We start from the raw sequence: 17,142 nt of genomic DNA, 5'->3' as shown, positions 1-17,142 counted from the left end.
GCCAGGGCCAACCCTTTTGTCACAGTCCAGCCTTGTATGGGACAGCATCCTCTTCTCTTTGGCTCATCATTCCCTCTGTTCCATTCTCACACATTTTATCAGGACTTTTTTACCCGATGATGGATGTGCAGGGTAGTACAATGCTTGATATATAAACATAGGCTGCTGAATTAAAAGTAAAGGGTCTACCTAAAATGATGTTGCAACTTACAACAAGATTGCTTCCGCCCGTGTTTGTATGTTGAGTAACAGAAATAAAGAAAGGTCAAGTTCAGTAATGAAATGCAAAATCCTCAGATTGCTCCTGGATGCAGCATACACCAATCACCTACTGTTACTGTTATGTTTGTACCTGTGTTGCACACTTCACAATGTATACAATCAATGATAAGGTGATTAAAATGATTGACATGACTGATTAAATAAATGTTGTAGTATTAAGTGTAGTAAGGCGGCAGAGGATCCTTCTTATTTTCAGTTTGTCCTTCAGAAGACATGCTCACACAGGGAAATGTCCACTTGGTACAATAGTAGCAGCAGCCTGATAAATAGTAAAATTATGATAGAAAATTACATGCAGTGTGAGAATTTTCGTGCATACCATTAAATAATCCAGTCCAATATGATTAAAACTTCATTCTATAAGATTCAGTTTTGGACCTGAGAGAGATGGTATTGCAATGCAAGTATTTCTCTGTGAACATAAAACATGGTTTGATCGTTTGCCCTGGAGCAGCCCTCTGGCTTTGGTACTGTACATGTAAACCTGCGTCGTGTTCAAAATGCTTAAATCAGCATCTTCAAGAGTTTGCCTTAAACTTGCTGAATTTGCTGAGTTAGTGGATTGGCCTTAATTTCCAACCCAATAACAGGAGGTAAATTGTTGTTCCACATTGCACCTGATAAGAATAATTCTCAACACTGAAAATTATCTAACACTTATTACAGTCTCCACTGAGTGACTGCTGCCCTAATCTCCACCAGCAAGAAGAATTTTTACAGAATTTCTTTTTTCGGGGGATAAACTAACATGAAAATTGCACATTAGAGGCATTATTGCATCGACAGGTTTTGAGAATTTGAGAATTAAAAAGCAAGGTGGTGCCGAATGGACATGTACATTAAACTGCATCATTTAAGATAATTACACCCATTGGACGTTTGATGTTTCCAACATTTGCAGTTTTAATTTGCATTCGCTTTTGGGTGATGATGTAATACACGCTTTTTCCACTAGATGATGCTATTTCACTATGACAAAACCTTGACAGTGAGTAGCCACACACCATTTTGTTTTGGCACCAGCTTCAGCTAAATCTGTGCAGCTTTGACGCACGCTCTAACCAAAACAAAGTGGATTAAAAGCTTATTTTCTTTTTCTTTTTTTTGGAAGGAAAAAACAAATAAATATTCGAATGCACAGGAGTGGACCTTGTTATCGCTCCCAAATGGATTGAAAATCTTTTAATATCTGGCTAATACTAAGAAACAACTAAACCTAAGGGTTTAAAGTTTTCTGATGCTGGAAAAGTGTTTCCATGATTGATCATTTATTTAAGGCTTTATTTCTAACAAGCCAGTGGTTCATCTATAAGTCAAAGTCTTCAGTTACAGAGATACCAGTCAATAAATATCTGATAAGACCGTTAAACATATTTTGTTAAAGATAGAGGCTATAAATTTAGAACATTATTCAATGTCAGTAAGCTTGTGGGTGTGTTTTTGCTGTATTATACTCAGACAAAAAAAAGACCAAGAGCTCTTTTCACAGCAGCCATCAAATGAAAAGAAATGATAGTATAATAGAAACTACTTCATGCTAAGCTATTACCATACTTGCCCATTTACAAAAAAGGGTCTAGCCACTTGTTCATGGCTCACTCAGGAGCATAACAAAGAAGGGAGGTAGGAGCTATGTAAGCAAACTAGGTGTAAAGTGAATAGTCAGTAGTGAAAGGTGAGTGTTGGGCACTTGAAACTGTAGGGGCGCGCACACACACACACACACACACACACACACACACACACACACACACATATATATATATATATATAAATACATGAACCTAGGCTAAACTTAATACATCAGAGCCAAAACAAAACCAAATGGAGTGGCTCTTCCAGTGGGAAGAGGGAAGGAGCCATCTCTTATAAAGGCTCCAAGCAGATGACAGCAATCCCTCAATGGAAAGCCAAAAGGTTTGATCTTTGTAAATGGTAACTGCCAATGATGGTCTAGCATACACTTCAAAAAAACGACTGAATAATTTAACTGGTGATGATTAAACTTTTGTAAGAAGAAGTATGAAGCATACAGGATGTTCAGTTTCCCATTTTCCCTTCTTGTAGGAGGACAGCACCAGCATCAGTTTCACTTGCATCCACCTGCATCTTAAAAGGTTTATCGCAATGAGCAACTTGACAGTGGGGAGACAGGACAAAAGGAGTGTTTTTGCTCTAGAGGTTAGTCAATGGAGCAACCACAGTGGAAAAAAAGGGTCAAACCCTGTGGTTATAACCTGACTCTAACCCAAGGAGCCAAATCAGTTTGTGTTTTTTGTTTATTTGATGTTGGCACAGGATGTTTATCAATGGCCTCCACCTTGCACAGGACGAACTTCACTCTGGCTGACAACTTTGACAAGATAGGTCACTTTGGCAAAGTCAAACCTTGCTAGGTTGACAGCTACATCAACTTCCCATGTGTCACTGAACACCACAACATCATCAAAACAAGCTGCACACCCTGTCAGACCAGCCAACGCCTTGTTCATAGGGCACTAAAATGTTGCCCAATAGCCATTATCGAATGGGGAAACAACCCCCATGAATTGATGAAAGATAAAATTTCTGTGCAGTCCTCCATGTGCTGCATGGTTTAACAGTCAGGTTTGATGACAGCGTTAACATTTCTCAAATATGTCCAAAATCTATCGGACACATCAGTCTTAACTGCCAACAGACATGCAGAGGCCCACAGAGCAGCCTGGTTCTGCTACGTAAACTACTTTCTTCTCTGTCCGCTTACACTTTCTTACAGCCCAGGAAAGTTGTCTCACAGGCTGAGCATCCTCTGCACCTATGTCATGCTCAACCAAGTTGGTGTTTGATGGTGTATCTGAAAAAAGACTGTCTGACAGATAACCCAACTGACGTGGTCCAGGTACTGAGAACAGCTGAACCTCCTTGTGAGAATAATTTCAGATGGAACATCAAAATCTTCTGAAGGCACAACTCCAGCTGTGGCTACTGACCTTAGAGACTGCAACGTGAGACTGTCGGTGGAAAACAAGTCACGTTTTACCTCAGAGGCGCAGTGAACAGATTGATATGCCTTCAGTAAGTTTACATGACACCACTGCACTTTCTTCCTTCTCTCTGGTGTGTATATGAAATATTCCCTGTCCGATATACAGCTTTTTACTTTGTAAGGCCCACTAAACTTTGCCTGGAATGATTAACCTACCAACCAAGCCAAGACCTGGCTCAAATAGACCGGTTTTGGTTTTGCGATCAAACACCTACTTCATTTTCTCTTGTAAGCTGAGATTTTTGTGAGCAGTGCTACAGGCAATATGCAGTTGGTGGTGAAGAATAATTTACATAGTTCAAGAAATTATCAGGCATTGAGTACTAGGGTCATGAAACTGTTAGAATTGTCACCACACAATTCAAGCAGCACCGCAAAAAGTCTTCAATACATGTGACAGGTTTGTCACCACTTCCTCCACTGTGACCGTGAAGTTTGGCTTGTAGGTGTGAGGAAGTGAACTATACAAAGACAGTTCCTCTATATGCATGCAAACTATTTTTTCCCAGATATATAAAGGAAATGTCATTTTGCACATATTGTTGCATCAACAACAGAGGGGCAGGGTGCTGTGTACTGCATTCAATAGCATGTGTTAGGTTCTCAAAATATTCAACATTAATTTGCAGGAAAACTTTCCAGATTGTAAAACACAGTAAACTGAACTTTAAATATTTAACAGTGAACACTCAACAGATCTACACTGTTCTACAATTGAAACTGTCAGGCCGGCACACAATAAGGACTCAGGTGCAGAGACTTGATCACAGCTTTATTTAGGCACGAAATCCCAGACCTCTTCAATGAGCAGAGGAATCAGGAGCTATGAAATTATCTAATATATATATATATACACACACACACTAATAAAGATATTCACAATAATGATGAACTATCTAAGAGCCGAAAAGAAATAACAAAAATCGCTCTAGCAGAGGATAATAACAAAATAACAGAATCACTAAGATAACTTCTACGAACTGTAATCGCTCCCGAGGAAGGAAGAACACAACAGACTAACAGGAAACCAATCCTGACTGGAAAATCTCACAAAATGAAAATCACTCTAAGAAAACAGAGGAATACTATCGCTGAGTAAGAAAAATCTAACAAACAAAAAAACTCTCTTAATGAGGACTAAAAAACGGGTTAGCTAGGACAAACGAAAAATGTCGAAATCTGAACTATTAAACTTACAAACAAAAAACACTCACGAAGAGGACTATGGAACACGTGGACGAGATACTGTGACAATGGGAACGGGACAAAGACAGGCACGGGTGAATCGGCTCTCGGACTAAGACACACTGGCAAAAGACAAGGGAGACGCAGATTATTTAACACATGGAGGGTAATCAGGAACAGGTGGAGACAATGGGTAATCAGGACGGACACGCCGATGACACGGGAGGATTGGCAAGTGCTCTGAAACGAGAGGAGAGTTAGGCTTTCAAAATAAAACAGGAAATAACGAGACAAAAAACCCAAGACAAGAACCTCACCACGGTGTGACCGAAACAACTCATGAAATTCTCAATAGACAATAGACAACAACAGATTAAAAACTGACAGAGAACTGTACTGTAGAAACTAAACAGGGCAGTCTAAACTCGTGTTTTATGTATCCCTATAGAGATATTGCATCATAGTATGCAGTATCATGAGCTCCTATGTTGCCTTAACCTGTCTCAGTGCTGGGTGAGATTGTGCACTTATATAGTATAGCAGTAATAATAAGCCTGATTTCCCTTTGAAAAACAGGCAACAATGTTTTCTGAACTGTTTTGCAAAAAGCAGAAAATCTAAAAAAAAAACAAGCAAAGAAGTGAGATATGGTCAGGAGCTAATCCTGTCAGACCCATGAAAGTGATTACAACTATTTTAGAATCAGCTTGGGGTTTTAATGGGTTAGGGTGGGGGTTAGGGTTAGGGTGGCAGATATGAAGCAACGAAGGCAGATATGAAGCAACGAACCTTCTTTCTGCTCTTGGCCCATTGAAAAAAAGGATGCAGAGGGAAAAAAGGGGAAATGGAATTTTGACAGTAAAACTATTTATATGGTTTTACTGACTTGTAGTTTCCAACAGAGGAAAAGTTACACAAGAACTAGTAGGAGAGAAGAAAGTGTGACATTCTGACTATTTTACGATCTAGACCCATCTTTCTCTCTCTGCTTCCATATCCAAATGAGAACGAGTGGGCTGGCAGGATCTAACAGCTCTGCAGGCAACACCCTATGGTTCATGAACTAAGCATTTTGCTTAACCAACAGTCACCTCCTGCATAGAGAATGTTTCAGACATGGTGTCGTGGGGCAACATGAGCTATTTCCAAAAAAGAAAAAGAAAAACCATAAATACAAATACTTTTCAAGATGGATCGACTGTAACAGACAGTTATCATAAGATATAATCAGCATTATTACAATCGCTTTTAATGGCCAAATAAATTTGCATGTGGAAGGACTTCAACATTGTTCCACACAGCAGTAGCCATAAGCATTACATCATCAATGTAGCAGCTTGGAAATATTTATTGATGCACTTCAGACAGCAGCTTTCTTTGAAAACAGAACATTTTGAAATGACTCAGTCTCAGTCAGTGTAAGACAGGGCGGCTCGACCAGACTACTCAGTCTCCATTCTGACCTTTTTGTTCAGGGTTTGTCAGGAAGTTGTTGAGACAGCTGGGCCATATTGAGGTCCCTCCTCATTGTTTGAGAATTCAGAAAGAAACAAAAAGAAAACAAACAAAGCAAAACACAAAACATCCAAAACCATATGTGCACTATCTTGGTATGGGCAGGAAGAAGGTCGTGAGATAACAGGATAAGGCCTGGATGCTTGCCATGATCATTTTGGCTGGAAATCAGTCTTTGAAAAAGACGCCAGAATTAAACTGTAGCGAGACACGAAAGTTCAGTCAGCCAACTCCAGTGGGATGGATTCATTATTTGAATACAGAGCATGCACAGCGGTGACATTTGACATGTGGCCTCTGGCCTCAATATTCAATCACAAACCCACAAGTTGCACTTGACTGACTTGACTGTACATTGTGCATTTGATTTTGACTGACTGTGTGAAAAAGAGTGCAGTAACGTGTATTTTATCTGTGGTACTCCCCTCCTGTTTTAGTTATTACCATTTCTGCCAGCACTGCACAGCATATGCTGTGCAAGCTGTCACCCAAAAACAGGGTATTGAAAGTCAGTTCTCACCTTGCATAGTACACAATGTACTATAAGTTAGTGTGCTACAGTGGAAGTCCCCATCTGGTGTGTCAACTTGAGTTCCACTTTTTGCTCTACGTGTGAGGACTAGATGCTGCCTTGTAAAAGTAGTGCTTGGTGTCTTAGTGATTCAGATGTACGTATGTGTATTTAATGTTGTTATTCACAGCCTCGTATTAGAGCAGCTCTGATTTCCTTTCTCCACAGTCTGCTTTCTCATTCTGTCTTTGTTTCATTTTGTTTTTACTGCAAGCAAAGACTCATCCTCCAGTATCTACCCAACCCAACTGTTGCGATACAACTACACAGAGACTGAAATGAAATTACTTTATCAAACATATTTTATAAACTATATACCTACATTTACCGGTATACTTAACTAATGTGTTACGCTTGCATGGTGGTAACTTTTCAACCTTAATATCTCAGAACTTATTGGTCATTATATTACTTCAAGATTATTAAATGCTATATCTATCACTATATAGTTTATTATTTATCTGGGTGGAGTGTGAACCAGATGATGGTTATTATTATGATGATTATGTCATTACAAATGAGTAATTTCATGTAAACCACACATAGTATAGGCTTATTTACAGGCAGGGTTTTTTTTTGTTTTTTTTTTTTGTTATAGGTCATCCTAATGTCAGTACATTTCAAGGTCCCTCTGTGGGCATGCACTGAATCACTGCCAGTCCCTGAAGGCCTGCTGTCTGTCACCTCCATGTTCCCGGTCCCACAAAGCCCAAAATCCACCTCATTGTTTAGAAGTGTGAAATAATGCAATAACCACCATGCCTGTCAGTGAGCCTGGGAACAGTGCGTTCAGACCTGAAAATGACCTTGCCACTGTGAGCTGGAAATAAGAAGGTTGCTGAAAACTTGCTTTGTTCCATTAAATTGCTCTTATAAATGCTTACAGCATGTCTGCATTTCTTCACATTTTTAAAGCTCAAGTCAGCACAACCCAAACAAATCTGTGTGAAGTATGGGATGGTGGCACCTTGTGATACAGGCTCAGTGAACATCAAAAGTGTGAAAAGGAAAAGAACATTATGTCCTTCCATGCAACTGGGTTTCTCAGAAGTGTATTTCCTCCGAATGACATCACATTCATTTGACTGACACTTCAAAAAGTCACTGTATGATAAAAAATTTTGCTTTAGCAGTTTTTGTTGTTCTTCAGTAAACTTTGTTTGTTTCGCCTGCCCTTCAATTGAAAAGTGGTACAGCTGGCCAGCCTTCAGGGAACTGAGTATTATATATATGTACTCTTCTGTTCTTTGTTCATTTCTTGCTAAATGAAGCTCAACATTGTTACCATTGTTATATTGTCTCAGACAGGCACGCTCAGGCAAAAGCTATATATATGTCATCACCGTAGTTAGCCAGTTGAGTGCTAAAACTCTGACTATGGCAAGGTATACTCACCAGCAGGACTGTAAAACAATGGCCAGTCTCAAAATCAAAATTCTACATGACCCCACCATCTGTCCCCTGTCCAGCAGAGTAAGGTTCAGAGAGAAGAGCAAAGATAGAGGAAGAAAGACAGATTTTACCTACGCGAAAACACAGCTTACTAACTTATAGTTGTCATGGAAATAGTCAAATGAGCTGACAGAGTCATTTCCTGAAACACCCTGACTGTACTCCCCAACAAACGTCAGAGATTGATTCTGAGAGAGAGAGAGAGACAAACCCCTCCCCAGAAAATCAAGTCATTTCAGCATGTCACCTCTGTAGTGAGAGCAGAGGAGGACTGAAAGGGGAGACAGAGACAGGCAGAGTGAGAGAAAGGAGAGGTCAGTGTATGACATGAGAGACTTCTGAGTCGAGCATTTCTATATATATATATTCTATTTGCTGGTATCAGCATATAGTGTAGTGTCTTTTTCCACGCCCATTAACTTGACTGGTGGATACTGATTTTTTTTTTCTCCTTTACATTAAAGCTGCAGAAACAACTGGGTGAACTTTGGAAAAAGAAGAGAACTGCGGCAACACATGTAGAGAGTTCCCAGTTTTCTGCTTTGGTTGTTTGAACTTTCCTTACACAGATCTGGACAGTGTTTCCCGCTTCGCCATGGCAGGCAGGTGGAACCTCCTGATACTGGGTGAGTCACATCTGTCATCCATTTGCCCAGTAGCTGGGACGGAAAATCATCTGTTGAGAAAGTTTTAAAATGTTATGTGCTCCAGGGAAAAGGGAAACTAACTGACTGCAGTAGCCTGCAAACCTTTAGGATACTATAGATATTTATATCTGTATCTATTTTCTGTGTAAGTTAGTATCTATGAATCTCATGAAAGTGTAGACAAAACGGCAAATGTTGTATAACACTTTTGGTATTAGACATAATGTAGAATATACTGAAAGTAAACATTTGAATAAAAGTGTTGTAAAGGGAATTTTGAAATACAATTACATAATCAAACCAAGAATAAATAAGTAAATAACAGCATCAGACAAAATTGTATACTGTATACCATACAGCTTTTCTATTACTCTTGCTTTCTAAATTCCATGTTTTATTACTTTCTTGAACAACTTTCCACTGAGATAAAATCTGCCAGGAATCTTAAGTCTTGCTGGCAAAATTATAATAGTGACAAAGTCAAACTGTCATGGTTCTTAATGTGAGCCTCTCTGCAGCAGTCAGAACCTGAAGCCTTAGTGCTGGAAAAAGCTCCAATAAATAGGGAGAAAAGGAGTGAGTGATGCTGAACACAGCAGCTTTTCTTCAAACAACCGACTATCTGGGCCCCACTGCACAGAGGACCTCTGTTCTTCTGCTTTTAAAGTGTTACTTTTACACCATGAGCTCATCTCACTGTAGCCACATCACATGTCACCTGATAGTGACCGCAGTCCACAAGGAAGAAACTCTGTGTTGCCATGAGGAAAAAACACTGACAGATTCTCTTGTGCCACTGAATCTGAAACTACTGAAACAGCTCATGATGTTGCAATCACAATCTTGGTCGGCCACTCATTTACTGTATCCTGTAAGAGAAAGTTAGTTCGGCATAATTTAAATTAATTATTTTTTATTGATTAAAATAGTCAGTTCTGCCAAATCACTAAAAACATGCTGAACTTGCATACCTCATACTGTATCTCGTCGATTGTTTTTTCCTGGGAACTCTTTTCTTCCAAAGGGAAAACAAATAGTGAAACTGCTGACAGAGTTTTTTTTTTGTTGTTTTTTGGTTTTTTTTTACATATATACGTACAAAAGTTCATTAACCTCAAGTGTATTAGTGTTGTGTGCTCTTGGGCAGCATATGTCTTAAAATGTCAGCAAATAATAGAAAAACTGTCTGCATGGCCAGATACCCCTATTAATAACTGGGAATATGTCTTGTTGTGATTTGGATGAAATGACCACTTGGTTGACAATTAATTAGCCGCTTCTTTCAAGGAGTATAGTGAATTAACTGTATGACCTGACGGTGGAAAAAATAATGTAACTCGACACTTTCTTCCTTTTCCATATACTGCACATTAAACCCATCTGGTGTCGTTTAGATGACCACAAAGGACTGACTCTGCACTCTTACAGAGGATGTAATGCTTTATTGCACTTGTGGCATGCCAGCTGATGTTTCCTTACACATAGGAAGAAGGAGTTCGCACCCATGCGCTCGTTTTGAATTGTGGTGCAGATGCTGTTGGAACAATCTGAGGAAATGAGGGTGGAAAATGAGGGAATACACCTTCTGTCAGAACATTGATGGTGATATTAGTGTGGTCAAACTAACTCTTTAATGTCTGTGCAACTCCACTGAAATGTCTTAGGACAATAAAGAAAAAGGAGTTTAGGGTAGATTAATGATGTTGCATTAATGTTCAGAAGGTGATGACTGACAGTCGGCTGCTTTCTTTTCAGCTCTGTACCTCTCCTTCGTTGTGGTCTGGTCAAAACCATCCTGCCCTAAAGGATTTAATCTTGTGAAGAAAAGCTGCATTGGTATGAAAAGCAAACTTACCTTACCAAATGACCACAAACAGCCATGTTGTGGCATCTATCGGTTGTTTGTCATAGATTGCGCATATTTATGTGAAATCAAATAGTAGGTAATAAATGCATTTCAGTGGAATATATCACCTAACTTTATTTTTGATATGACAAGAGCCTGATGTAACATTACGATTCAAGAGTTTGGATTCCTTCAAGCACCTATGTACAATATCAACCTATTTTACGTTGTCGTGTCCATAATTAAGATGACGATGAATGTGCTGTTGATGACGATGATCCTGACTATATTGGGCCCTGTGGAGAGAATGCGGTCTGCCTCAACACAAATGGCAGCTTCTACTGCCAGTGTGTTGATGGTTTCAGATCATCAACGCAGACTGTGAATTTTTCAGCTGAAACCTCTGCAACATGTAAAGGTGAGTTATGCTGAATTGATGGAGGCAGACACTCTGATTATGATTTTACTGCATGTGAAAGTCCTGTCTTTATCTTTTGCTTTAAGATGTCAATGAGTGTTTGGAGGACCCAGGCCTCTGTGGACCTAATGCCCTATGCTTTAACACGATTCCACATTACTCCTGCATTTGTGATGATGGATTCGTTTCCACTACTGGAGTGGAAAGTTTTCATCAGGGTGACAATGTAACATGTAGAGGTAAGAAAATAAGAAAGAAAATACAATATAGGATATGTATGTATAATTATTGTCTTTACAGTGTCATGATGCCAGTGTAATCTCTCTTTGAGCCATGGTGACAAAACACTGATGGCGTGAGTCATTTTCTTTCTCCACTGATACAGATATCGACGAATGTCAAGAGGAAAAGGTTTGCGGTCAGAATGCAGCGTGCATCAACACACCAGGCAGTTATCACTGTATCTGTAATGCTGGCTTTCGACTGAAATCTGGCAGATCTAACTTCTCTGGAAATCAAGAGCAATGTGAAGGTGAGGGCTACAACATGACGCTGCAAAATACTTATCATTTCGTTGATTTTAGTTCTTTTTTCTAAGTTAGCTGATTTTGACTTCAGAATATTAAGACTGTAACAATATTCTATGTGGTATAGTTTGGTTACAATGCACAACATGTTTTTAACGAGTGATTCTGCAATAAATGGTTTGTTTAAGCTGGTAGGTTTAGTAAATGGCTGTTCCGTGTTTTGGTTCTGTCTGATCAGTTTTTATCATGTATTATCTTTAAAAACCTATTAAGCACCATTTTGGATGTGAACGTTCTGGTGGCCCAGGATATAACTGTTCCATTAGCACTGGCTGAAACACAAAGTGTAACTATTTTCATCTCCCTGATTTGTTTCCATTTTAGACATCTGTATGATTGATAAGACAATCTGCGGAAATGGAACCTGCCACCGTGGAGCCAGTGGCTATCACTGTGCATGCCACGCAGGGTTCACCAACTATGGCAACAAAGGGTCTCACTGCACTGGTAAGAACACAGCAACACTCAACTTTTTCCAGCATCCATTACTGGACCAGTGTTTACTCAGAAAATATATAGCCCAACATTTTCATATACATATCCTCATAATATGAGTGGTCACCAGCAAGCACATTTACTGAAACAAAACTTCCTGTTTCCTCAGAGTTAAACTGTGGTGTTTTTAAAGATATGAACAGTCTGACAGAGGTAAAGCTACATCAGACACAGCTTTCTCACAGCTCAGCATACATCTGGAATGTATATTGCTTTATACTTCTGCTTTGTTCTCCCCAAATTGATCTCCTAGGAATTTCGAGTTGCTTATGATCTTTTAATGCGGTTGGAAAAAACCTGTCTGGAGCTTACAGAAAGTGAGAATCCAACGGTGCTGGATGGAGATGGCATGCTTAAGGTATTTCTGTGCATAAAATTAATTAAAATGCAACTTAATTATGCAAAAAAGCCCTCCGTTCCTCACAACCAACACAGAAAGCGGAAGTTCCGCCCCCCAGATGTCTGTGCTCAACTTTGCAGACTGTTTATGTTGACCTGAGGTGGTATGCAGCCTGAAAGTCTGCCTCGGCCTGACTCTGTCTCCTGTTTCTCCCTGCACATGCCTCTGTTGATCCTGTACCCCTCCTCTCCTGTGGCTGTAGAGACTGTTGTCTTTAATGGACGAGCTCTTGTCCAGTGGAGCCATCAAGGATAACAGGAAAGTCTCCGCCTTTCTGGACATGGTGGAAAATGCTCTGAGGCTCATAGGACCTTTCATTAAGCCCCCTGGAACAACGAGATCCTCCACTCACACAGGTTAAAAATAAAATGACTCATAGTGAAACAGCTGAATTTGGCTTTGATTTCTTTGCTTTGGTTTCTCATTACCAAGATACATACAATTCAGCCATAGCTCTTTGTTTACTGACAAAGACAATTTGTTTCTTTAAGCTTCTCTTTTGCTGAAGCCATCTACAGTATTAACAGACAAGCTGCATGTTAATAAAAAGCTGATCGTTGTATTGCATGGGTCCAGAGCTGGAGCTGCGGGTACATGAGGGGGCTGACTTACCCCAGGGAGCTGTGAATTTATCATCCAAACAAGCCCAGCTGGACATGCTGTATGAGACAGCTGCTGGAGATCCCTCCTATTACCCTGGTAACGATCATGCATATATTAACACATTTTTAACTATGTCCATAAAGACATAGATGATTTACGAATATCATGAATGTCCACCTAATCCAGTGTTGTTCTACTATGATTGTGAAAGGCTTTACAACAGTGTCTTTGCTGAGCTACGCAAATCTGGAAGACTACGCAGATGGCTTCTTTCATGGAATGAAACAATTGGACCAAAGCTTTAAGATCAACTCTAAAGTCGTGTCTGTTACTGTCAGTAACAGCAACACAAGCCACCTCGAACAGCCAGTCAGATTAACTCTCCAGCACTTGAAACAGGTGGCGTATAGTTTGCTGTAGGATAACAATCTATCGCTACAGAAAAATATCACATCTATAAATGTCACCTTTATTTCACTTGTTTAATTCTCATTATCTCTCTTTTGTTTCACAGTCAAATCAGTCTAACCACACTTGTGTGTTCTGGGATTCCTCTGATGAAGGAGGGACATGGTCTCCTCGTGGCTGCAGTGTGGTGAAGTCCAACCCTGAATACACTGTGTGCTCCTGTAACCATCTGAGCAGCTTTGCTGTGCTCATGGCGCTCCATGACATTGAGGTTAAAACTCATGATGAAACATGGCAAATCATGTGGCTCATAATTCAGAGTTTACTGCTGAAACTTCGGCCCATTTCTGTGTAATGTAACCCTTATCTCTCTCCCCACAGAACAAGTTTGAGTTGCAGCTGATCACCTGGGTGGGTCTGTCCCTTTCTCTAATTTGCCTTTTCATCTGCATCCTGACATTCTGGTTGATCCGCTCCATCCAAAGTCCAAGAACCACCATCCACCTGCACCTCTGCATCAGCCTCTTCATTGCCACCCTTATCTTCCTTGCAGGCATCTCTCGTACAGAGAACCGGGTAGGAACTTCTGTACCAGCTTGCACAGTCAAAATGTCTGCAGCGTCCGGATGAGTGCAGTAACATTTCTGAATACAGCAGAGGAATAGATACTGAGTCACAGCACAGCTTCTGAATGATTTATGCAGGAGCTGAAGATTTATAAACAACAATTCTGAAAGTGCTTTCTCCATATTTCTCCCTCTCCATTTCTCAGCATCCTTTGTCCTTTTTTCACTGCTGTCATCCTGATCCTCATCTCTCTCCCTGCTGCATCAGGTTGGCTGTGCAATGGTAGCAGGACTGCTGCATTTCTTCTTCCTGGCAGCATTTTGCTGGATGTGTCTGGAGGGTATACAGCTCTTCAGGATGGTAGTCCTGGTCTTTAACACCAACTGCAAAACCCTTTACATGATGGCCGGAGGCTATGGAGTTCCAGCTGTAATTGTCAGTATCTCCGCCATAGCTAATAGCAAGGGCTATGGCACTGATAAATAGTAAGTTCCCTCTACTGATGCTGATCTGGTTTTAATTTTAGTTTACAGCTGAATCCCAGGTTATGTTGACTTATAGTCTGCTTAGTAAACTATCAATATGCACTGCAGTTGCTGGTTGAACCTGGAATTGATTTGGAGTTTCTTCGGCCCTGCCTGTGTCATCATCGTTGTGAGTAAGAAAATAATAACTGAGACAAAAAAAATATTCCTGAAACTGACTTCAGTGCTTTTTAAAAAACTCATCTCTGTTGCCTTTCAGATCAACGTTTTCTTCTTTCTCATTACTGTGTGGAAGCTGGTACAGAAGTTCTCAAGTTTAAACCCTGACCTGAACAATCTGCAGAAAATAAAGTGAGTCAGCACAAACCCGCAAGCCAAGCTGCCTGCAGCAGGCTGTATATGTGTGTACGGACAAGGTGTGCATGTGTGTGTAAATATGTGAGCATATATTTACAGAGTGGAACAACACATTTTCTATATAACTCCTTTCACCACTAATGAAAAAGAAGCAGAAATATTATTACAGAAAAAAGTAAGCTCTTCCTGGTGTAAGAGTGTTGAAGTGCCTCAGATTGTGTATCTTTGTTGCCTCCTGCAGGGCATTCATCATCACTGCAGTGGCTCAGCTGTGTGTCTTGGGCACCATGTGGATCTTTGGTTGTTTCCAGTTTGAGGGCGGCACCCTTGCCATGTCTTACCTATTCACCATCTTTTGCAGCCTTCAGGGGGTCATGCTCTTTGTCATGCACTGTCTGTTTTCCAAACAGGTCGGTCACACTCCTCTCAAAAATAAAGAGCAAACTCTGCTGCATTTTCTGGTGTCAAAACTCAATTTGTATTTTTATTTTAGGTGAGGGATGAGTATAGAAACATCCTGTCCAGATTCTGTGCACCTAGGAAGAAGACCTACTCCGAGTTCAGTTACTCACACTCCAGCAAAGCTCATGTAAGTAGTTATTTATATTTGACTGTAGCGTCTCTGATTCAGGTGGAATGAGAAGTTAAACTGTATTAGCTAATAGTTTTGCAGTCCACATCAGAATGCAACATTGCAATGTTCTAAATTACATGTGATGCAGTGTGATATCTACTTATTTTGTTTATTTGGCTGCAATTCATAAAACACATACTATCTACAGGGGATAGAAAATAATTGCATCTACTCATTGTTCAATAAGATGTTTTAATGCTCACACTGTACAATTAAATCACACATTGCATGCGGACAGCATAGTTTAACATTTGATCCGTAATGAGGTTGCTTAAGAGACTTTATGGGGTTAAGTCATTGGAACATTAATTCTGGAAACCTTCCAAAACCTTAAGTCTTTTCCAGCGTTTAAAGGTGACCAGGTATTACAGGAGGTGTGAAGTGAAGCGTGTTGTGTCTCGGTGACAGAGCAGATCCTCTCCTGAAAATGAAAGAATACTGAAAGTGTCTGTCGTCACTGATTTAGCTTGTTGCTCCCCTCTGTGGTTCTCAGGCATCCAAGAGCACCCAGGACACCGGAGAGTCTCACATCTGAGAAGCTAAACGGTGACATGGGAGCAACGTCTGACTTATGTCCTGAAGACTGCCATCTCAGATATATGGCCAACTACTGTCCTGCCATTTTGCAACTGTTTGCTTCACTGCAAAATGTTGTTGTAAATAATTTCTTCCTACTGTGTTTTCTTTAACTTTTTTAACTTTTCATTGTTTGAGACGGTTCCTTTATTTGAAGCTATTGAAATGGCTGTTGGTTGTTCTAATTTAATATGAATTAATTTCCTAATTTATTTTTTTATTAAATTGATTTATTTCAGAATTAGAAAATAATAAATGACATTCGACAGTGAGCATGACCATCATGCAGACTACTCTGTCTTGAAAAACTGAATGTTTGGATATTTAAGCAAAGCTGTTAACATGACACATGATTAAAGCCCATAGTGTGCTTTACTTCCATGCCAACACTGATATTATCTCCAAATGATTTTTTCATGTGTGGAAAAAAAATGGAATGATTTTGGACCAAAATATTGTATATACATACATATAAGACCTGTTTCATCAGGTATGTCTAATATGGCTTGTTGTGTCCTCCTGGTACTTTATTCAACGAGCAAAGACAATCTGAAAGACATGTCTGAGGCTAATACTTTGTTTCTGCATAACTATAACCACCACATTTGAATTGATATTATCTTAATATGACCAAGGAGGACAATGTGAGAAAGAAATGTATTTTAAATGTATGTTTGTGTATATATTGCTGGGCAATTCAATATGTATAACAGTAAGTGACTGCATTCCTGCTCCATTCAGAATGCTGTAACATGTTAAATGTATTAGATCTACATATTTGTTTAGAATGAAAAGAGTTTTTTTATTTCCCAAGTTTAGATAATAAATGTTTCAAAACTTGAATGTTTAGAGGATGCCTCTCCTGGAAGCTTTACATTAAAGAAATATTTTGATATACCTCATGTTTCGGTCTTTCCACCACTGTCCTATTAGTTTTGAACACCTGAAGGACAAATACATCTTTTTCTTTAAAAAGCTCTTTATGTGAGAGAATTAGCAGAAATAGCAACAAGACACTAATAAAGTAAGAGTGATTTAAGGAGTTTTGTTAAAGTGCAAACAGAATGTCATTGCCAAACCAATGCA

General features: G+C 39.6%; 1 protein-coding gene across 1 annotated transcript; it reads left to right on the top strand.

Moving 5' to 3' along the window:
* The first annotated feature begins 8,231 nt into the window (after positions 1 to 8,231).
* On the top strand, positions 8,232 to 16,952 carry LOC121620635 (adhesion G protein-coupled receptor E2). Its single transcript, XM_041956763.1, has 20 exons — positions 8,232 to 8,347; positions 8,498 to 8,659; positions 10,436 to 10,516; positions 10,774 to 10,944; positions 11,031 to 11,183; positions 11,330 to 11,476; positions 11,856 to 11,978; positions 12,136 to 12,179; positions 12,280 to 12,384; positions 12,629 to 12,782; positions 13,003 to 13,125; positions 13,241 to 13,428; positions 13,544 to 13,708; positions 13,819 to 14,013; positions 14,272 to 14,489; positions 14,598 to 14,658; positions 14,749 to 14,840; positions 15,088 to 15,256; positions 15,340 to 15,435; positions 15,974 to 16,952. Exons 2-20 carry the CDS (start codon positions 8,629 to 8,631, stop codon positions 16,013 to 16,015), a joined length of 2,358 nt encoding a protein of 785 aa, XP_041812697.1. The 5' UTR covers positions 8,232 to 8,347; positions 8,498 to 8,628; the 3' UTR covers positions 16,016 to 16,952.
* Positions 16,953 to 17,142: the final 190 nt, after the last annotated feature.

This window comes from Chelmon rostratus, chromosome 17 (assembly GCF_017976325.1).
Source record: "Chelmon rostratus isolate fCheRos1 chromosome 17, fCheRos1.pri, whole genome shotgun sequence".
Classification (NCBI taxonomy): domain Eukaryota; kingdom Metazoa; phylum Chordata; class Actinopteri; order Chaetodontiformes; family Chaetodontidae; genus Chelmon; species Chelmon rostratus.
The sequence above is the reverse complement of the archived record's forward strand: the minus strand, read 5'-3'. Positions and strand labels throughout refer to the sequence as shown.

Excerpts from the sequence above, each read along its gene's own strand:
- LOC121620635 (XM_041956763.1), top strand. The coding sequence starts at position 8,629 with ATGGCAGGCAGGTGGAACCTCCTGATACTGG. Across the intron at positions 11,184-11,329 it reads TGACAATGTAACATGTAGAG|ATATCGACGAATGTCAAGAG; the intron begins GTAAGAAAATAA and ends CCACTGATACAG. Across the intron at positions 14,490-14,597 it reads GGCTATGGCACTGATAAATA|TTGCTGGTTGAACCTGGAAT; the intron begins GTAAGTTCCCTC and ends TATGCACTGCAG.